At 37.3% G+C, this 23,474-nt stretch overlaps 3 protein-coding genes across 3 annotated transcripts; 2 read left to right on the plus strand and 1 right to left on the minus strand.

Moving 5' to 3' along the window:
* Nucleotides 1-327: 327 nt before the first annotated feature.
* Nucleotides 328-5,316, minus strand: sgcb (sarcoglycan, beta (dystrophin-associated glycoprotein)). The gene is made up of 6 exons (XM_057352926.1): nucleotides 5,247-5,316; nucleotides 3,542-3,751; nucleotides 3,032-3,217; nucleotides 2,752-2,943; nucleotides 2,370-2,501; nucleotides 328-2,264 (listed from the first exon to the last, which is right to left on the minus strand). Exons 1-6 carry the CDS (start codon nucleotides 5,259-5,261, stop codon nucleotides 2,058-2,060), a joined length of 942 nt encoding a protein of 313 aa, XP_057208909.1. The 5' UTR covers nucleotides 5,262-5,316; the 3' UTR covers nucleotides 328-2,057.
* Nucleotides 5,317-6,082: 766 nt separating this feature from the next.
* On the plus strand, nucleotides 6,083-13,151 carry spata18 (spermatogenesis associated 18). The gene is made up of 12 exons (XM_057353267.1): nucleotides 6,083-6,298; nucleotides 7,006-7,111; nucleotides 7,618-7,733; nucleotides 7,890-8,008; nucleotides 8,217-8,312; nucleotides 9,865-9,999; nucleotides 10,082-10,313; nucleotides 10,461-10,619; nucleotides 10,808-10,983; nucleotides 11,158-11,281; nucleotides 11,916-11,987; nucleotides 12,572-13,151. The coding sequence occupies exons 1-12, from the start codon at nucleotides 6,212-6,214 to the stop codon at nucleotides 12,626-12,628; spliced, it is 1,479 nt and encodes a 492-aa protein (XP_057209250.1). The 5' UTR covers nucleotides 6,083-6,211; the 3' UTR covers nucleotides 12,629-13,151.
* Nucleotides 13,152-15,379: 2,228 nt separating this feature from the next.
* On the plus strand, nucleotides 15,380-19,295 carry LOC130566067 (mitochondria-eating protein-like). Its single transcript, XM_057353285.1, has 7 exons — nucleotides 15,380-15,390; nucleotides 16,767-16,956; nucleotides 17,104-17,262; nucleotides 17,451-17,626; nucleotides 17,801-17,924; nucleotides 18,541-18,612; nucleotides 19,197-19,295. The coding sequence occupies exons 1-7, from the start codon at nucleotides 15,380-15,382 to the stop codon at nucleotides 19,251-19,253; spliced, it is 789 nt and encodes a 262-aa protein (XP_057209268.1). The 3' UTR covers nucleotides 19,254-19,295.
* The last annotated feature ends 4,179 nt before the right edge of the window (nucleotides 19,296-23,474 follow it).

The following is a 23,474-nucleotide window of genomic DNA, read 5'->3' on the forward strand; positions in this document are numbered from 1 at the left end:
AACTCTGTAATTGGCAACAAACCACTGAGAGCGACTGAGAAATTTCTTGACTTTAACTCCAACTTCCCTAAGATCAAAGTCTGAATAATGTTATGGCACCTGACACTCGCACCAAACAATTGTTCAATCACTCACTCGAGTAAGTTAATGTCTTACCTTGGATTGCTTCATCCCAACCATAATGCAGTTTACAAAAATATGTTTTTGTTATTTCATGTAAAAGGTAAATGAGAACAAATAGCATTCTTTATAGTGTATTATGCATTGCAATAGAAGTTTGTTCTTTTGTCAACAAATAATTTATTAACATTAATCATTGACAAGTACATTAATATCTTAACTCAGTGGTCACATGATATAATAATCAATAGCAAAACCATGTCTAATATTTGTTATCAGCATATTTTCCGTACACTGTAAAAAATCTATGTAAATAGGGCACAGTGTACTACACTTTATATATGTTTTACAAGTATTTTGGACTGCATGTGCTGTGGTCATGGTAACAAAAATGTCCATAAAAATAATGGATAATGTCCCGGCATAAAATTACATATTCTGTTTTTTTCTTTTTTTGGTAACAATCCAAGCACCCACATTGCATTTCAAATTAATTAACAATAACACTGCAATATGACAGCCCAGATTTATTTTTTGTTTCGTTTAAATATGACAAATGCTTTTGACAATACACAGTTTTTAACCATATGATTAGATAATTTGTGATTTAATGCAACAATTCATCCAATGGACAAACCCTTTGCAAATTTTTTTACAGTTACAGTCTCTTACTGTAAGCAAGGATGATTGTTAGTGAAGAAAAGGTTTAGACAACGCAATAACACATATCTGAGAAACAACAAAAAACTCCACAAATACCACCCATGTGCCTAGATGAACAAGGCCAAAACATTAAGGTTAAGGTTATATTGCACAAAATATCACATTCCAACAACTCTTATATCATTAACATTTCCTGTTTTTACCTTATCAAAAGGTAACGCATTGATACACACCTCCAAACATATCATTAGACATAAAATAATTTATTTTTAGTTCATAGCAATCTGAGAAAGTTAAAAAGTAACTGGGCACTGTAATAAAAACCATTTAAATATGTGCCACGTATCACTTCATGAAGTTCACACTGACATTGTTACTTACATATGCTGATCTCGTTTCATACAAAACAAGACAAAATATGAAGTATGAGTAAACGAGATGTTAAAAAAAACCCTAAAATAATCTTAATGACATCTGAGCTGATATACAATATTGACCAAATGTCTGCTAAAACCACATTATCCAGACCTGTCATTAATGTATATATTTTAACCAGAACACAACATTAGTAATCTCATTGCCTTGCATAATGTACAGATCAAGAAAAAGTGTAGCTCAAGATCTACATTGGTCTTATACTATGCCTTTGTATTATGAACTGTACATGCAAAACTAAAATGAAACAAAAGTGGTTTGAATATTCCAATGTTACACGCTATAGTGAATGTTACACGCTATAGTGAATGCTACTGTACAAACCTCTGCATCATGTAGCCAACATGTTGTTATGTGTTCATTTGATGACAAATGGCAGTATTTAAGTATGTACTGTAATAATACTGCTCAAAAAACAATAGCGTCAATTATTCCACTATATTACAATATAAAAGCACATGCAGTGAAGGCTGAAAGTTGGCAGCTTCATGGCTATAAAACACTGATATGAGCCAATGATAATGAACAGGGAACTCTCGGCCAGGCAATTACATAAAAGAAAACAGGACTGCCTGTGCTGGGCCAGGTTTATGGTTTTAAGGGAGTGATTATTATCATAGAGGTGTACACCATGTGTCTGAGACCTCCAATAAAGTACGTAGGTGTGTAGAAAAAAACTGTCCTTGTGGGAGGAAGTGTGTTTTTTGTGTATTGCTTGTATACACGAATACTATAATACTCTTCATCTTTGTCTCTTTGGCAATTCATTCAAAATGCGTATATGAAGACATTATTAAGAAGCATGTATTTGTTTTCCAGTGGTTTTCTTCTCTCTGGCATTAGTGTGCTGCTCCACAGGGGTTGTCGGAGGTTTGGCAGCCCATGTTGGAGTATTTGACCTGAACTCTGAAGAGGGTCCCGTCCGCACACATGCACAGTTTATACCTCTCCTGCCCCTCGTTAAAGTACAGATCTCCCCCTAGAGATGAGTTGGGTATATGTGATGGACTGAGCATCACTGAACCGTTTAGAATGATGTTGTTTTCCTGTACACAAAAAGTACATTCAATATTCAATCAATATAAAAATACAGGATATATCAAGTGAAGAAATGCATTTCAAAGACTTCATAATTAACCTGTTGTACTTACCGCTTTTAGCTCAATGCCCCCACCCATGTTGAACTCCACAGTTTTGCCCATGATGTACACTCCCTCATTGCCACGAATAATGACTTTCCCATCTCCTTTGATAGTGAGGTCAGAGGACGCATTACTGGTGATCTGCCAAAGGAATGCAATGAGTCACTACACACACAGACCACTTTAATGTGACCAATTAAATGATTAATACTCAGATCTTTGGATTCTGATTGGTCGATCGTGACACTTTTTTAATGGCTCTCTCCATTTGAACACAACGCAGACATTTTTAGTGGATAAAGTATAACTTAACAACGTAGAGAAAGTCATGTTTGATATGTTAGCAATCTGAGAAATGAAACTCTAAATACAGATTATTAAATGTACTTACTCTCTCAGTAGAGGCTTTCTTCACGTTGAGAACTTTAACCTCTTTGGGTAGGTGGAACTCATGGGTGTCAAAATCTGTGCTGAAGAAAGTATTCTGAGTGCGGGGGTCAGTGAATGAGACGCCTAAGTCGCTGACGATTGAAATCTTTTCTTCTTCTACGCTTAGCCTAGTGTTGCCCTGCTTGAAAATCACCTGTAACACAAAAATCAATCAATTGATACATTTTCCCTTTTTCAGTAATGTTTAACACAGATAAAAGTCAGACAGTGTGTTGACTGACTGGGTTATTGTTGCCTGTGATGATAAGATCTTGGTCCTTCCTGCCGCCCACCGTGCTCTTATGCAGTGGGTGAACCACACCCATATCAGCCTTCTGTTTGAAGCGTAGCAGTCCACTGTCGTGAAACTCCATACTTTGACAACCTCCAGGACCTATGCGTATAACCGTCCATATCACCAGAGTTATCTGTAAAACAAACACAGCACTCATACTTATATTGTGCAATGATGTTTGGTTTTTGAACTTACATTAAATTACATTAATTAATAATTACATTCAATCTTTCATTACAATCATAACTATATGTAAAAAATAAAATACATCAAATCACAAAGATTGACATTAGACACAACTGATTCTTGGCCAGTAAAGTATTGATAATAGAATACGAACAGTGTAAAACAGACACAATGGAATTTAAAATGTAATGTGCAAATCATTCATATAATAGTTTAAAAGTGCATCATAATGTATTCATATCACAGACATAAAAACAGCCAAAAAACTCACAATAAGGTTGATGAGCGCAAGCAGAAAAAGTAGAATGATAATGGCAATGGCAATGATGCCCTTGCGACCCCTCAGTCCAGTCTTATGAAGCCTCTCCTCTTCTATAGGAATATAGCCAGCCTTAAAATTACTGTTGTGTTCTTTATTTACTGTTCTGCGCTCTATAGCCTTCTCCCTCATGGACTTCTTCGCAGGCGCGTTTGAGATTTCCTATTAAAACATGGAAAAGGAAGATTACAATGACTGAATGTTGCCGCACAGTCCACAGTAGTCTATCAATAGACAACACCAACATCTATAGACCCTTTTGCCGAACCTAAACAACACTGGTCCAGATGCACTTCCTATTTCAGTTTTTTAACACTCCAGAAATGTTAAGACTAAATTCAACCAACAGAACATTTCCTTTAGAACAGAATTGAAATGTTAAAGATCATCTTTAAGACTTAATTATATATGCGATTAAATATGTGATAAAATATGTGATAGGCCTATGTTATAGATGTGAAATTTGTGAATCTTTTGCCAAAACTTCAATCTTCTAAGCCAACTGAGCTATTACTTTTAACTAGCCAGTTGCAACGTATTTTTATGTGTGGACTCAATGGCCTTCATGTTCATACAGGTGTTCTAGCAGAGTAACTATGAATAGTAAGTGCAGTTCCTCCCATTTACTGAATTACTAGCAACCAGAACGTATATTCCACTGAATTATGAATGACCACCAAGACTAGTGTTTACTATTCAACAACACACTATTCAACTTAAAGCAACCTTACACTGTATTATCATACACCACACATCTATAACATCAACCTGTTGCATGTCAGCATTACTGCAATACTGCACAATGCCACATTGGCACAATATTGTCAGTGAGGCCAATGCTGCTACAACATCTACATTGGTCTTTATGCATTGTCATATATTCATTTGTATATTTACATACACTATTATATTTAATATTTCTTATTTCGTTGTCTTGTATTTTAATTCTTTGGAGTGATTATCTTAGTATTTTACTTAATCTTCAATTTTCAGATTTCTCTTTACTTCTTTTATGATTGTATTTTTCCATATATATTTTTTTATCCTGTGCTGAGAGTTGTACCAAGCATTTCACGTTACATGTCAAACTGTGTATGGTTGTGACCAATAAAACTATGCGAACTTAATGTCTATTGAGTGCCACATGTCTCTGTCTCATCAACATCTAATAACAAGTCATCCTTATTTCAAATGGCTCTTCTATTAAAATAAATTAACAATAGACACACATTCACACAGTATTACAGTGATTTCTAAATAAGAAACTCAGTGGTACTGTGTCAGGAATGCAGTATACGACTCCTTCTGTCTGCATGTATGCCTAAAAATAAATGACACGCACTCCTTCCTGTGCAATAAATATGAACATTCGCATTAACACAGAAAATACGTTTTACTTAAAACAGAAACATAATTTAATCCATGTTTTACTCTAAACAACAACGACCATGGGCACAAATGGAATCCTGCAATAACAAGTCATTTTTTCCATAAACGCGCCTGGCCATAAATAGCGCAGATGATCATGACTGATTTAACAGACATGCCGTAGACATCGACACAAAGTTGCAATATTACATTGTTTCATTCAACGTGCTTTAACGCAAATAATAGCTTGCAGTGAAGAAATGCAGTACAGAAAACACTAAAAACAGACCTGCTCGGACGCCATGTTGACCCTCCCTCTCCCAGATCACTGCTACTGCCTCTGACAGCCTCGCGCAGCCTGAGGAGCAAACCATTGAGAGAAAACCGTTATCCTTATAATACTCACGAAGGAAGAATACACTTTGGCTTGTCATATTATTTCTGTATGAGGAAAAATTGATACTCTGAATAATATAAGGACACTGTTCAAGATGAAGGTGAGGTATTAGAACAGGCCACAATTTAGTATAAATGTCAGATGGTTTATTCCTTCGCTATAAAGAGCCAATTGGGAATCAAATAGACTTGCCATATAAGGAAAGTACAAATAAAGAAATGCTCACGTTCAGAAACTGGGAGATTTTTAAAACAAAGACAACTTTATTTATATTTATGTTTTTTTTTTACTATTTTAAATTTGACTGTTTATTTGTTTTTTCTTGTCACTGCATTAATGAAAATCACTCTCTTCATTATTGACTTCAATTTGTGATCAGCAATGGTATGAAGTTAACGGAAAATCAATTAACGCATAACACTAACACTTCTCTTTTACTGAGTGTAAATAAAGATCTTCCTGCACTTGACATCTGACACCCACTTGTGTCGTTTGACAGTGTGAGATTTCATCACTGAGAAGTTAACTGAGCTTCACCTTCAGACACCTTCAGACATAGACACTGTAGTAACATAATAAGTGCCCATGTCAAAAAACAGGTTCCGTTTGTCCGTCCGCGACTCCGCGCTCTACGTAAACAACTATATTTCCTTAAGAGAGGTGCAGAAAGCCAGCATCGTTGCTACAACTAAAAGCGCGTCCATAGTTTCAATGAAGTTCAAGGGAAGGTGCTGCGCGTATGGTGGGCTTTTACAACCAGTATAAATACAAGGCGCGCACTCGCGCTGCTAGATTAAGTCCCGCGCCGCGGCACTGGGACATCCTGAAGCAGGATTAAAGCAGTACAAACTGTAGCCATGGCTGACAATTTGCGAAGACTGGTAAACTCTTCCCCCTTCAGTGTCTTGCAGGATAAACTTGAAGCCTTGTACAAAGACTACCACGTAAGTTTTAATCTGAGATCAACCACTTACCATACTGTAGGTCTGCAAGCCTCTTTGTATTATGTGTGTTTACTGGTTTGTATACACGAATACGAATTTGGTAATTGTACATTCTTGATAGGCCTACTGTCTGGGGGATTGCTTTACGTTATACAGGAACTATTTGGGTTTGTGACTGCAGTTTTGCACACATCAAAATGCAATAACAGTTCACATATATTTGCAGTGGGTTGCACTTTTACGTCAATTGTTGCATTCTGAATTTATATTCTAACAATCGTTCTATATTGGATTATTAGCCTCATTGCATTGATTTTACGCAAAGTTTGGTTACTATGGACGCTCGTTGTCAGGACAACGGTGCTGGCATTCCTGGGCAGACCTGACAGGCTGACGCAGTGTGCGCGCTCCCGTCAAGCTAGCTTTTTGCATGTCTCGTAAAAACTTTACTGACGTCTTCTTTAAAGGTCGTTTTATTAACCTCTCAAATCAGTGTGAAATAAAACCAAATATGTTTGGTGTAGCCTATTGATTGTCAACCAAAAATAATTATAATTTAGTTAATTAACATAAATAAACAAAGGCACTTATCGTTCATGGTCAAGAAATGGAATATCACCTTGCTGCAGATCTGTTCCTAACTACTGCTTTTTATTTCTTTATTTTTAAACAGTTTCATAACAGTCTTTGGTCGTGTTTTCTCTCAGGTGTTTTCTTGTGACCAGAATCTGAACCGGTGCTGTGAGCTGGTGGAGCTCAACTCTAAAATTCAGGGTCAATTGTTCACCATACTCAACCTTACAGCACAAGAGGGTAAGAAACTCTTCTTCTCCTTTCTGTCCGCTTATTCCGTGTCTCCTTTAGCATGTCTGAATTCCCTGTTCCTACCTGCATCTTCTATATGATTTATTATATTTCTTCTTTCTGATTCTTCAGGTTTTCCATCTCACTTAGAATGTGAAATGCAAGTGCACTTCATGCAGCTGTTGTCCTGTGTCCCCTCTAAGGTTCTCTGATATAGCCAATATACTGTGTCCAGAGCAAGAGGGACCACTTCACAATAAATTCATAAAGCCCCATGAATTTAAGTGACGGGGTATCTATGTATTTGCCTGTATGCAATAAGAAAATGTATTTTTACTTTTATTGTTATGCACTAAAATGATGCAATAAATACAGTTGTTTAATTATATGTATTCATCATCTTGTTCTTTATTTCACTGCAAACGATTTTCTTTCATCTTGTTGTGTATAGCAAGCTAAAATGATAACTTTAATTATGATTAAAACCACATTCTCTGTACTTTCTCTTGCTTCAGGGGGACATTATGCAGGGATTGACACTCTGAAGTCTCGTTTTTTACCGTGGCTTGGCTCCTGCTTCACTATTCCAGCTTCCTCCATCTCCACGGATACCAGCCTCAGTCTCATGCAGGTCAGTGAGATATCCCAGAATCCTTTTCAAGTTTTTTTCTACTTGCGCTGTATTTGTGTTTCATTGGGTTCATGAGTGAATCAAATGATTTTGAGCAGTCATACTGCTGTATGTGTATATCATTTGTGCTTGTGTACTCCTATATATGCTGATTAGGAATCTGCGGAGAAAGAGCGCAAGATTCGTGAAATGTCCTCTGCTCATGAGAGCGACATGCAGAAAATAGAAGATCAGCTGTGTTCTACACGTTTGGAGTTGAACTCAGTTAAGCAGGAGTCAGTACCAATTTTAATAACAAGACTAAAGTACATTGCTATACTTATGTTTTATTTTAAATAAAAAAATATATATATTTTTACTGACGTTGTAATACATTAATATTTGTACAGAAAACTTGACAAGCTCTTGAAGTCACTGTTCAACCATTTCATACACCATATAAATAAATCAGAAAGAATTTTCTGTGCTATTATTTGATTTCAGACTGGCTGACACTCAGATTGAACTGGATTCTACAAAGAATAAATCAGCAACCACACTGTTGGCCACGGAGGATGAAATACTACATCTAAAGGCAGAGTTAGTAAAAAAGCTTTTTTTTAATAATTCATGATTTTTGTAATGTTGAGTGTTCACTTGTGTGTTGTGTTCACACCAAATGGAATTAAGTGATTTGCGTGAGTAAATTACATACAAAGTCAATTCAAAGATGCGAATAGATGTGAACTTGCACGGGGCGAATGATGCGAATCAGGTGGCGCAATTAACGTGCGTTCGCGTCATCCGCGCAAGCTGAAGAATGTCAACTCGAGCGAGAATTTCACGCAAAGAGCTCATTGACACCTACTGTTTGATGGGTCTGGAGCGTGAAGACACTCACTGTAGTAGGGTTGCACGGTGTACCGGTGCTACGGTTGCATCGCGATGCTAAAGCTTCAAAATACCCGCGATGCCACTGTATTTTTGAAACGGTAGTACCGTAGGTAATGTTGCATATGCGCATTAATATTTATTTGAACACTTACATCTGCCTTTTTGCGGTGTTTATCTCCAAAATGAATGTGTGTTTTGAATGTCTCGGACGAGTTAATGATTCAAATTGGCGATTTGAACGAGTTGGTTAAATGATTCACTAACTCAGTGGAAAATTGACGCCACCTACTGGCCGTTTTAGTTCTGCATTTAAAGTAAGCCTAATATTTCCCTTTATAAAGACTGCTGTGTCAATTAAATTTGTCCAACATTTGAATTAGTTCCTACGTGAAAAATGATCTAGTGTACTTTAGTATTTACTACAGTAAACTACTAAAACTCATAGATACTAGTGTTTTTGAGTCTTATCATAGTAAATATTTAAGTATACTACAGTATTTATAGTATTTACGACTAAATGTAAATGTATTTGCTACAATTTATACAATTACTACAGTTAATACAACAACATATTCTAGTGCAAAGTATAATACAGTTTACTATAGTAAATACAAAATGTTTAATCTAAATCTGTGTTTTTTGTATAAATTTGAATTATATGGCACAGCATCTTGATACTACTTGGTATCGAGATACTTCAGCTGGTATAGTATCGTAAAACATGTTTATGGTACCGTGACAACCCTACACTGTAGCGTGATGCTTTTTGCGAAACTCACACGAAAATAACGAACTTTTCCTGCGAGTAAAATAGAGCAAGGAACGTGATTGTTCGCGTTTAGTGTGAACACAGCATTATGCAATCGCGCTGCCTGATTCGCGTCGCCCGGCGCAAGTTCGCACCTGTTGACGTCTTTGTATGTAATTTACTCGTGCAAATTTCTTAATTCGCGTTTGGTGTGAAGCAACATTCTCTAAAAGTTCTCTTTGAAATTTCTCTCAATGTTTTCAAAAAAGTCCTATCAGTAACATTAAAAGAGCATTTTTTCAATGTTATTTGTAATTGCTAAATGTTTTTAAAATGTTATAAAAGCATTGATATAAAACGGTTGTTTTTGCAATGTTAGTGGAACGTAATAGGAATGTTAGGAGGATATTTTGTTAGCTGGGGTGTCTTCATGATATTTGTGAATTGTAGAGGAAATGTTTTTCGATATTTCAATTTTTCTTAAGTTATGGAAATTCGGGTTTGTGTTAGATTGCGAGCAGCTCAAGATCAGGTTGCTTCATATAAGAGAAAGTTGGATGTTCTGGATGACCATGAGAGGCAGGTCAGATTCCTAAAAGATGAGGTCTCTTTCCTCACAGCGGAGAAATCTGTTCTGCAGGACAGGTATGTTTAGCATGAAAATGTCACACTTAAAAAATATTTTTCACAAGTTTGGATTGACATGGTGAGTAAACCTCACTTTCAGACTGGTCAGGAGCCGTTCACCCAGTCCTCTTCCCCGCCGGAGTCGCTCGGTCAGCCCTGTGAGGGGCGAGTCTCCCACACGTGCCCAGCTCACCAGCTCCTCACGTCACGCCCGGCTGGTCTCTCGTTTCTCAGACCTGTATGCCATTGAGAGGCTGGAGTCCCAGAGTCTCCTGCGCAGATACATTGACGACCTGGACACAGTCCAGAGGATCATTTTCATTGCTGTTGTGGTGAGAAGACCTTTGGTTATTTATTACCATCCATCATGACTGACAACTGGTAGTGTAGGACAGTAACAATATCCAGGTCAGGTCAACAACCAATAATAATAATAATCATTTCTTTAGAGTCATTGAGTTATTTGTATTGTCCAAAAGGAATCTTTCCAGGCTGCTAAACTGGCCTATCGGCAGTTCAAGATACGTGTGAAGAAGACACTTTCCTCCACACACATTGGTCATGAGAGTCTAGAGGATGCAGTGGTGGATTACATTGTGCGAAATCTGGACCTGTATGACGTGCAAACCAGCGTTAATGTATGTTCAGCAGCTCCAGACTGAAACATTTTTGTGATTACAAATCTCTTAATCCTCATAGCAAATGTGTTTGTCAACATATTTGGGTTCTATGGTGTCCTTGACCATTTGCTTCAGAAACGTTCTGTGTTCATTTCTTTCATTTCATCATCTGAGAGTAATCAATTGTTCAATTTCCATCTATTCAGGACGTCATAAATTCGATGAACGTAAACCCGTGTATCTCCTTCCCTCCGGAGGTCGACTTTGTTCTGATCAGCAGCTTTATCAGGGAAGTGTGCCGAATAGCTTTCGCCATGCAGACTCTGGATCCACCACTGGATCTGGCCTTCAGCTCAGATGGAGAACTCTACAGCGATGTGAAGTCAGTGGAGCTCAAAACAATCTAATGCATTCCCATACACTCATTACTTATTCACTCAACACTAGTTCTAACAAGATGTGTGTTACACTGATGCTTTTTCAAGGTCTAAACAAACCGAGTTGCACAAAATTAAACTTGTGGCTTTTGCAGACATACACTATCTCTTCTTCTCAGGTACAGACGCAGTTTTGATTCAGAGTTCACAGCTCCTCTGGTGGCGTATCACGTGTGGCCGGTGCTGGTGGAGGGAGATACTGTCATATTAAAAGGAGAGGCAGTCACCAAAAGAGGAGCGCTGGTATGTCAAAGACATTCAGAGAAAATCAATCAAAAAATCTGAACATACTCAGATGTGAATAAACTATAGGCCTATTCTTTAGAGGAATTTTCTGTGGAGATGTTTGTTAATGATTTACTGTACAGTTAAAGGGTTACTTCACTCAAAAATGAAAATGCTGTCATCATTTACTCACCTTCGAAATCTGTGTAAATCTCTTTGTTCTGATGAACACAGAGAAAGATATTTGGAAGAATGCTTGTAACCAAACAGAGCTTGCCCCCCATTGACTAGCATAGTAGGAAAAGTTACTTGATCATTTTTTTTGTTCCGATGAACACAAAAGAAGACATTTTGAAGAATGTAGGAAAGCAAACAGTTCTGGGGCACTTTTGACTACCATTGTATTTTTTCCTACTATGGGAGTCAATGGGGGGCAATATCTGTCTGGTTATAAGCATTCTTCCAAATATCTTTATCTGTGTTCATCAGAACAAAGAAATTTATACAGATTTTGAACAAATCGAAGGTGAGTAAATGATGACAGAATTTTCATTGTTGGGTGAAGTATCCCCTTAACCTATTCTTTTGGTAGTAAATCATTCAAAGAGTTTAAAACATATGGATCAATGTGGATCATTGTGTTTTTATCTAGTGGAGAAGCAGGAGTCGTAGTTCCAGTCCTGTTCGTTCCCAATCCCGCTCAGGAAGCCCCACACGCACATTTGTGAGTTTCTGTGATGACTGAAAACACTCTTCAATTCACCATATATACTGTAATTATCAATCGTATGTCTGTGTCTTAGTTTAAGTGTTACGTTTTTTCATACCTCTCTAATTACATTTTATGTGAAATTCTTTTTGCCATGTTTCATCAATATGGTGCACTTTATGTTATTAAAGGGAACCAATCCCACGTTTTTTTGGAACAATTACATATTAGATACCACAATAGACATAGCATGTAAAATAACTTTAAACATATTTAATGTCTGTACTCATCCCCTCCTAAATTGTCTAAAAAGTAAAAATAAATAGAAATAAATTAATAAATAAATGTAGCCCTACTGGACTTAGTAAAATGCTGAAATATATCGAAATTAAAATGCATATGCATATTTAGTCTTACCACCTTTAGTTGGTTAAAATCGTCTTTGAAGTTGAATTTCCTTTCACTGACCAAAAAAGCAATACTTTATACTCTGTTCATGGAGTGTGCCTTTATATTATTTTATATAAAAATATTTTTCTAGCTGTGTGACCTGTCTCTCTTGCTCTCTCTTTCTCTCTCTCTCTCTGTCTGTCTGTCAGATGGCCAGTCGTAGTCGCAGTCCCTCCCCTGGACGTCTCTCTAGTAGTCGACTGTAAACTCTAACACCTGACCTCAACACTCTTCACACTAGTTACAAGATTAAAAAGATTTATTAAAAGGAATAATTTAATAATTTAAAAAAATATATAGATTTTTTTTATATGTATGGGATGAAATATAACATTTATCAGTTGTCTTTACAAAAAATCTGACGATTTTAAAACATGTAACACTTTTTATGATAGATTAACCTCAACCCTAACATTTTCTGTTTGGACTGCATTTCACCGAGGCCCAATATGACTGGCCAGCTTCTGTTTTAAATACGAGTTTGTGAGTCTACATTATATTCATTTACAAAAATGACTACAAAGGTGCTCTGTTCGTCTGTGTGATTATTGATCAAATCATTTAAGGTGCTATACTTTGTTTGTTTTTGTATGAAATTATTTATGTTTTCATAAATTTAGACACGTGATTTGGATATTTCCTCCATAATAGAAATAGTGTTTAAAGAGAAATTCTGTTGTCTTCTTTAAAGTCACACCTGCATATCAGCACTTTTGTAATTCGGATTTACCGCAGAAATGTAATGAGTGGTTGATTTGTATTGAAATCTGTATTTCTGTTATTACTCTGAATATCAGTGCTGTGGGTCAAGTGATTTAATGTTCTTAATCGTTATATCTACGTATTTTTATTTTTAAAGTTATAACAACTCTTAACATAGAGACACTGTAATAGAATCTTCCATCACTTGCAGTATATTTTCCCAGTGTGAGGTGTGTGTGTATTGTATTCATTGAAGTTTTTCAGAAAGTCATCAGCCCTTTTTGCTCTTAATGGTGGTGCTGAAAAAGTTTACCTCGTACTAAACTGTGTATCTATCTGCAATGGTTAGCACAGTCTGTACAAAACCTCAGTTTTTCATTATGGTTTAAAGGTGCTCATTCTACACTCCTGAATCTATTAACAAATCAATGGCTTTGTCAAAAAATGTACTTTACTAACATGATTTTGTCTGTGAAAAAAAAGAAGTCAATAAAAACCGTCTGTAAGCAATTTGTTTCACCGCCAGGGGGCACTCACTTCCCACTAAAGATGGACCAAAAAAGGCACTTAAAAAGTATTCTGTTACTTTAATGTACATAACTAAATATATTTTCACAGTATCTAAAGAGAAAATAATTTAATTTATTTAATAAACCAAGCAGTACTCCTCTTTCACAAGTTTTAACTTTGAAAACTACCCAAAACACTATTAATTGTTTGTTTAAACATCCAGCCCCCCAAAAAACTGAAATCTCTTTGTCCAAACACTGGAAGACTATAAAACCTGTTTAAATTTGTGCACATCCTTTTGGTGCAGAATCAATTCGTGTGAAAAGACTTCAGGACAGGAGGAGACAAATATATAATCTGTACGGTAAGGACTAAAATATCCAACTATCATTTTTTATCACAAATATTACGTATTTATACTATACTATAGATAAAACTAGTTAGAGGACAAAGACAAACAAGAATGTTTTTTTTTATAGTAAAACCCTTAAATGAGATAAATTGTTAGGTAGACACGTGCATACGAAAAACATTCTCAACCACACACACATGCACCATACGGAGACATCCGTTCAGACTGCAAATGAAAGCAGCATTATATAGTTGCTATGGTGTTGGATAATCTCCTGCTGTCATATGGCGAGCCAGGAAGAGAAAATGATGAGCAGAGTAATTGCCGAATGACTTCAAGGCCAAGTCATAGTGGCAAATTATAAAACACGGACCGGTAATACAGTCAGATGCAGGATAAACTCACTCTCAAGGGATACTTATAATGTTCCTGATATAAACACATGCTGTATTTTGCTTCCACGTCCTGGAAATACCTCAAGCAGGTGTTATTTTGAGCGCATGCTGTCTGACCTGAACTTTCCTCTGTTGAGTTTCTCGACTTGCATTAATGCATGCTGAGATCTGAGAGAAGATCAGGGTTAAATAAAGCCAAACCTGCATTTCGAGTAAACGGTTTTACAAGAACAGCTCAGTAAAAAATGACAATTTTGTGTTGTACAGGCCATTTTATGGTGCATTTTTGCATTTTAAAGTTTAATTTACAACTCCACATTTAATTTCATTAAATTCATCTTTTTTTACGTTTACGGTGTGTGTTCGATAAAAGAAAAGTGTTTTGAACGACAATGAAACTATATCTAAAATACAAGAACAGCAATGACAGCATGTTGTCACAGATGGGATATGAAGCCTTTCACAAACTGTTTGACAGCAGAAAGTCTTACTTTATTATTATGATTTCTAGTTAGAGAAATCAGACTTAATCACCGAAATAGAGTTACAACAAATGATAGGCTGTGTGTTCTTTAGAAAAACAGAACGAAAGACAGAAGTGGGGAGGTAATGACATTTTCAGTTTTCTTCTTGACTTGCCAGGTTCTAAGAATACAAACAAAAGACTTCCCACGTGGGGGCAAAACGTAAAACAAGAATAGCAAAACTAAACTAAAAACACAAACGTCTAAACCAGGGGTGTCCAATGTCGGTCCTGGAGGGCCACTGTCCTGCAGAGTTTAGCTCCAACTTGGCTCAACACACCTGTTTGGAAGTTTCTAGTCTGCTTTGTGAGACCTTGATTAGCTGTTCAGGTGTTTTTGATTAGGGTTGAAGCTAAACTTTGCAGGACACCGGCCCTCCAGGACTGACTTCTAAACACACAGCAGGGTAACTAAGGAAAACCACAAAACTCACAGTTCAGGGACAGGGCAAGAAGCAGGCTTACGGGAAACAACATGCGAACAAGGTACACGTACACATACATACACAGCACAAGAGCACAGGACAATGAAACAAGAGGGCATTAAGTAGGGCAAGACAAACGAGGGATAATGACACAGGGCAGGTGAGGGTAATGAAACACAGACAGGAAGCAATACATGAAACGAGAGGGGCGGGGCCAAAGACAAGACACGAGAAAACACATGGAAAGTCAAAAAGACAAACACCATGGTTTTCCCACACAAAACCAAAGACTTTGTCATGGCTCTGCCTCAGGACGAGGAAATCCAAGACTAGGTGAGGCATAACCATGACAAGAAACGTTCAATGAGCTAAACTTGGCAATCTTGCCAGGGCTTTTGCTCACAGAAAGACTTTAGAGAAAGGAAAATCAGGCTGGATGGACTAAAGCTTCATTAGGATATAGTGCTGTAGTACTCGAGTCCGGTCTCGGATGTTTTTTAATGGTCTCGGACTTGTCTTGGACTCGTTGGTATTTGAACTCGGACTTGTCTCGGACTTGGTCATTGGTCTCGCAAATGTTCTACTCGGTCTCCAGCGAGTCCAGCGATATATGTTTTATTTTCTCCTTCAAAACAAAACATTGATAGAGCAATATTCTTGTGATCCGAAAACTAATGATCCGAAAACTGTTGCCGACTCTAGAACGAGAGCTGCTACGGGAGACGCTAAACGAGAACGATTCAGCTGAACTGGTTCAGCCGGTTCACTAAAAAAAAAGAACCGGTTCGAATGAATGATTCGTCCGCGGCGCGAACTGAACAGCATCAATCATTTACCAGGCACGATGTCAGCGAGCAGTGGCATAATACAGATTGGTTTTACAAACCATAATAAATGTATCGACAGTGCGCTTAAAAGGAAACTTTTTGCAACAAAACTTTCCCCGAAACATGTGGGACAACATCCAATTTCGTAAGACACCTGCAAAGGCATCACAAAGAGAGGTAAGGTAATGCCATGTTTCAGAGTTAGCATTGCATTTGAGTATTTTAGAAAGTTTGGAAAGTAGGGCTTAAAGATAAGATTGATCGTATTTTTATTGTCATTGTGATGAACATGTTATTTAAGGATGGGCACCGACGTGCTTATAAACGAGCCGTGGAGCCTCTGCTCTTTCAAGCGGCTCCTCTATCTAACACGCACGTGCACGGGCAGGCGCGCGCACGCACGCACGCACACACACGCACAAAAGTGTTCATTGCTGCACAACCTTGCTGTTAGGAGGGCTGATAAAAAAGTTCCTTAAAAAAGTAATAAACAGTTACACTTCGGCTTTGTGACTTTAGTGCTATACCTATATAGTAAAAATAAAATGACTTTATTTTATCTGCTTTTTGATCATTACAAACAATAATGAAAATGATTATCTTAGAATAGAAGATATGCTGTCTCTTGCATCNGCGAGTCTCCCACACGTGCCCAGCTCACCAGCTCCTCACGTCACGCCCGGCTGGTCTCTCGTTTCTCAGACCTGTATGCCAATGAGAGGCTGGAGTCCCAGAGTCTCCTGCGCAGATACATTGACGACCTGGACACAGTCCAGAGGATCATTTTCATTGCTGTTGTGGTGAGAAGACCTTTGGTTATTTATTACCATCCATCATGACTGACAACTGGTAGTGTAGGACAGTAACAATAACCAGGTCAGGTCAACAACCAATAATAATAATAATCATTTCTTTAGAGTCATTGAGTTATTTGTATTGTCCAAAAGGAATCTTTCCAGGCTGCTAAACTGGCCTATCGGCAGTTCAAGATACGTGTGAAGAAGACACTTTCCTCCACACACATTGGTCATGAGAGTCTAGAGGATGCAGTGGTGGATTACATTGTGCGAAATCTGGACCTGTATGACGTGCAAACCAGCGTTAATGTATGTTCAGCAGCTCCAGACTGAAACATTTTTGTGATTACAAATCTCTTAATCCTCATAGCAAATGTGTTTGTCAACATATTTGGGTTCTATGGTGTCCTTGACCATTTGCTTCAGAAACGTTCTGTGTTCATTTCTTTCATTTCATCATCTGAGAGTAATCAATTGTTCAAATTCCATCTATTCAGGACGTCATAAATTCGATGAACGTAAACCCGAGTATCTCCTTCCCTCCGGAGGTCGACTTTGTTCTGATCAGCAGCTTTATCAGGGAAGTGTGCCGAATAGCTTTCGCCATGCAGACTCTGGATCCACCACTGGATCTGGCCTTCAGCTCAGATGGAGAACTCTACAGCGATGTGAAGTCAGTGGAGCTCAAAACAATCTAATGCATTCCCATACACTCATTACTTATTCACTCAACACTAGTTCTAACAAGATGTGTGTTACACTGATGCTTTTTCAAGGTCAAAACAAACCGAGTTGCACAAAATTAAACTTGTGGCTTTTGCAGACATACACTATCTCTTCTTCTCAGGTACAGACGCAGTTTTGATTCAGAGTTCACAGCTCCTCTGGTGGCGTATCACGTGTGGCCGGTGCTGGTGGAGGGAGATACTGTCATATTAAAAGGAGAGGCAGTCACCAAAAGAGGAGCGCTGGTATGTCAAAGACATTCAGAGAAAATCAATCAAAAAATCTGAACATACTCAGATGTGAATAAACTATAGGCCTATTCTTTAGAGGAATTTTCTGTGGAGATGTTTGTTAATGATTTACTGTACAGTTAAAGGGATACTTCACCCAAAAATGAAAATGCTGTCATCATTTACTCACCTTCGAAATCTGTGTAAATCTCTTTGTTCTGATGAACACAGAGAAAGATATTTGGAAGAATGCTTGTAACCAAACAGAGCTTGCCCCCCATTGACTACCATAGTAGGTTTATAAATACATTTGTTCTGTTGAACACAAAAGAAGATATTTTGAACACTGTAGGAACGCAAACCGTTCTGAGGGCACTTTTGACGACCATTGTCATTTTTCCTACTTTGGTGGCCAAGAACTGTTTGGTTATGAGCATTCTTCCAAATATCTTTATCTGTGTTCATCAGAACAAAGAAATTTATACAGATTTAGAACAAATCGAAGGTGAGTAAATGATGACAGAATTTTCATTGTTGGGTGAAGTATCCCCTTAACCTATTCTTTTGGTAGTAAATCATTCAAAGAGTTTAAAACAAATGGATCAATGTGGATCATTGTGTTTTTATCTAGTGGAGAAGCAGGAGTCGTAGTTCCAGTCCTGTTCGATCCCAATCCCGCTCAGGAAGCCCCACACGCACATTTGTGAGTTTCTGTGATGACTGAAAACACTCTTCAATTCACCATATATACTGTAATTATCAATCGTATGTCTGTGTCTTAGTTTAAGTGTTACGTTTTTTCATACCTCTCAAATTACATTTTATGTGAAATTCTTTTTGCCATGTTTCATCAATATGGTGCACTTTATGTTATTAAAGGGAACCAATCCCACGTTTTTTTGGAACAATTACATATTAGATACCACAATAGACATAGCATGTAAAATAACTTTAAACATATTTAATGTCTGTACTCATCCCCTCCTAAATTGTCTAAAAAGTAAAAATAAATAGAAATAAATTAATAAATAAATGTAGCCCTACTGGACTTAGTAAAATGCTGAAATATATCGAAATTAAAATGCATATGCATATTTAGTCTTACCACCTTTAGTTGGTTAAAATCGACTTTGAAGTTGAATTTCCTTTCACTGACCAAAAAAGCAATACTTTATACTCTGTTCATGGAGTGTGCCTTTATATTATTTTATATAAAAATATTTTTCTAGCTGTGTGACCTGTCTCTCTAGCTCTCTCTTTCTCTCTCTCTCTCTGTCTGTCTGTCAGATGGCCAGTCGTAGTCGCAGTCCCTCCCCTGGACGTCTCTCTAGTAGTCGACTGTAAACTCTAACACCTGACCTCAACACTCTTCACACTAGTTACAAGATTAAAAAGATTTATTAAAAGGAATAATTTAATAATTTAAAAAAATATATAGAATTTTTTTATATGTATGGGATGAAATATAACATTTATCAGTTGTCTTTACAAAAAAACTGACGATTTTAAAACATGTAACACTTTTTATGATAGATTAACCTCAACCCTAACATTTTCTGTTTGGACTGCATTTCACCGAGGCCCAATATGACTGGCCAGCTTCTGTTTTAAATACGAGTTTGTGAGTCTACATTATATTCATTTACAAAAATGACTACAAAGGTGCTCTGTTCGTCTGTGTGATTATTGAACAAATCATTTAAGGTGCTATACTTTGTTTGTTTTTGTATGAAATTATTTATGTTTTCATAAATTTAGACACGTGATTTGGATATTTCCTCCATAATAGAAATAGTGTTTAAAGAGAAATTCTGTTGTCTTCTTTAAAGTCACACCTGCATATCAGCACTTTTGTAATTCGGATTTACCGCAGAAATGAAATGAGTGGTTGATTTGTATTGAAATCTGTATTACTGTTATTACTCTGAATATCAGTGCTGTGGGTCAAGTGATTTAATGTTCTTAATCGTTATATCTACGTATTTTTATTTTAAAAGTTATAACAACTCTTAACATAGAGACACTGTAATAGAATCTTCCATCACTTGCAGTATATTTTCCCAGTGTGAGGTGTGTGTGTATTGTATTCATTGAAGTTTTTCAGAAAGTCATCAGCCCTTTTTGCTCTTAATGGTGGTGCTGAAAAAGTTTACCTCGTACTAAACTGTGTATCTATCTGCAATGGTTAGCACAGTCTGTACAAAACCTCAATTTTTCATTATGGTTTAAAGGTGCTCAATCTACACTCCTGAATCTATTAACAAATCAATGGCTTTGTCAAAAAATGTACTTTACTAACATGATTTTGTCTGTGAAAAAAAAGAAGTCAATAAAAACCGTCTGTAAGCAATTTGATTCACCGCCAGGGGGCACTCACTTCCCACTAAAGATGGACCAAAAAAGGCACTTAAAAAGTATTCTGTTACTTTAATGTACATAACTAAATATATTTTCACAGTATCTAAAGAGAAAATAATTTAATTTAATTAATAAACCAAGCAGTACTCCTCTTTCACAAGTTTTAACTTTGAAAACTACCCAAAACACTATTAATTGTTTGTTTAAACATCCAGCCCCCCAAAAAACTGAAATCTCTTTGTCCAAACACTGGAAGACTATAAAACCTGTTTAAATTTGTGCACATCCTTTTGGTGCAGAATCAATTCGTGTGAAAAGACTTCAGGACAGGAGGAGACAAATATATAATCTGTACGGTAAGGACTAAAATATCCAACTATCATTTTTAATCACAAATATTACGTATTTATACTATACTATAGATAAAACTAGTTAGAGGACAAAGACAAACAAGAATGTTTTTTTTATAGTAAAACCCTTAAATGAGATAAATTGTTAGGTAGACACGTGCATACGAAAAACATTCTCAACCACACACACATGCACCATACGGAGACATCCGTTCAGACTGCAAATGAAAGCAGCATTATATAGTTGCTATGGTGTTGGATAATCTCCTGCTGTCATAAGGCGAGCCAGGAAGAGAAAATGATGAGCAGAGTAATTGCCGAATGACTTCAAGGCCAAGTCATAGTGGCAAATTATAAAACACGGACCGGTAATACAGTCAGATGCAGGATAAACTCACTCTCAAGGGATACTTATAATGTTCCTGATATAAACACATGCTGTATTTTGCTTCCACGTCCTGGAAATACCTCAAGCAGGAGTTATTTTGAGCGCATGCTGTCTGACCTGAACTTTCCTCTGTTGAGTTTCTCGACTTGCATTAATGCATGCTGAGATCTGAGAGAAGATCAGGGTTAAATAAAGCCAAACCTGCATTTCGAGTAAACGGTTTTACAAGAACAGCTCAGTAAAAAATGACAATTTTGTGTTGTACAGGCCATTTTATGGTGCATTTTTGCATTTTAAAGTTTAATTTACAACTCCACATTTAATTTCATTAAATTCATCTTTTTTTACGTTTACGGTGTGTGTTCGATAAAAGAAAAGTGTTTTGAACGACAATGAAACTATATCTAAAATACAAGAACAGCAATGACAGCATGTTGTCACAGATGGGATATGAAGCCTTTCACAAACTGTTTGACAGCAGAAAGTCTTACTTTATGATTATGATTTCTAGTTAGAGAAATCAGACTTAATCACCGAAATAGAGTTACAACAAATGATAGGCTGTGTGTTCTTTAGAAAAACAGAACGAAAGACAGAAGTGGGGAGGTAATGACATTTTCAGTTTTCTTCTTGACTTGCCAGGTTCAAGGTCTGCCAGTCAGCTACAGATAAATGTTTATTTACATATTTCAGACAATAAGAGAAATATATGAGATGTTAAAGGAAAGACAACAGAAATAAATAAAGACAATTGTATAAATCATGTATAAAGTGCAGTCTTTCAGAGTAGTGCATTTGAATATACTGTATATGTTCAGGAGGCTGGACAACTTTCATCATGATGCCCCAAGTTCATTAAAGCCTGATGGTGATGCCAACATGAGTGTGGAAACAACTGCTAATCAAAACCAGCATATTTACACATGCTAATGAGCAGAAACTGTCAGGGACTGGCGTGAAAGAGAACCCAGATGCAGGCAACGGCAATGACGGGGTTAACAAAATAATACTTTATTTAAACAAAACACTGCACAAACAAAACACCCACGATGGGGATGACAAAACTAAGAATACAAACAAAAGACTTCCCACGTGGGGGCAAAACGTAAAACAAGAATAGCAAAACTAAACTAAAAACACAACCAAACGTCTAAACACACAGCAGGGTAACTAAGGAAAACCACAAAACTCACAGTTCAGGGACAGTGCAAGAAACAGGCTTACGGGCAAGAAACAGGCTTACGGGCAACAACATGCGAACATGAACAAGGTACACGTACACATACATACATACACAGCACAAAAGCACAGGACAATGAAACAAGAGGGCATTAAGTAGGGCAAGACAAACGAGGGATAATGACACAGGGCAGGTGAGGGTAATGAAACACAGACAGGAAGCAATACATGAAACGAGAGGGGCGGGGCCAAAGACAAGACACGAGAAAACACATGGAAAGTCAAAAAGACAAACACCATGGTTTTCCCACACAAAACCAAAGACTTTGTCATGGCTCTGCCTCAGGACGAGGAAATCCAAGACTAGGTGAGGCATAACCATGACAAGAAACGTTCAATGAGCTAAACTTGGCAATCTTGCCAGGGCTTTTGCTCACAGAAAGACTTTAGAGAAAGGAAAATCAGGCTGGATGGACTAAAGCTTCATTAGGATATAGTGCTGTAGTACTCGAGTCCGGTCTCGGATGTTTTTTAATGGTCTCGGACTTGTCTTGGACTCGTTGGTATTTGAACTCGGACTTGTCTCGGACTTGGTCATTGGTCTCGCAAATGTTCTACTCGGTCTCCAGCGAGTCCAGCGATATATGTTTTATTTTCTCCTTCAAAACAAAACATTGATAGAGCAATATTCTTGTGATCCGAAAACTAATGATCCGAAAACTGTTGCCGACTCTAGAACGAGAGCTGCTACGGGAGACGCTAAACGAGAACGATTCAGCTGAACTGGTTCAGCCGGTTCACTAAAAAAAAAGAACCGGTTCGAATGAATGATTCGTCCGCGGCGCGAACTGAACAGCATCAATCATTTACCAGGCACGATGTCAGCGAGCAGTGGCATAATACAGATTGGTTTTACAAACCATAATAAATGTATCGACAGTGCGCTTAAAAGGAAACTTTTTGCAACAAAACTTTCCCCGAAACATGTGGGACAACATCCAATTTCGTAAGACACCTGCAAAGGCATCACAAAGAGAGGTAAGGTAATGCCATGTTTCAGAGTTAGCATTGCATTTGAGTATTTTAGAAAGTTTGGAAAGTAGGGCTTAAAGATAAGATTGATCGTATTTTTATTGTCATTGTGATGAACATGTTATTTAAGGATGGGCACCGACGTGCTTATAAACGAGCCGTGGAGCCTCTGCTCTTTCAAGCGGCTCCTCTATCTAACACGCACGTGCACGGGCAGGCGCGCGCACGCACGCACGCACACACACGCACAAAAGTGTT

Source organism: Triplophysa rosa, linkage group LG15 (genome assembly GCF_024868665.1).
Source record: "Triplophysa rosa linkage group LG15, Trosa_1v2, whole genome shotgun sequence".
NCBI classification, from domain to species: domain Eukaryota; kingdom Metazoa; phylum Chordata; class Actinopteri; order Cypriniformes; family Nemacheilidae; genus Triplophysa; species Triplophysa rosa.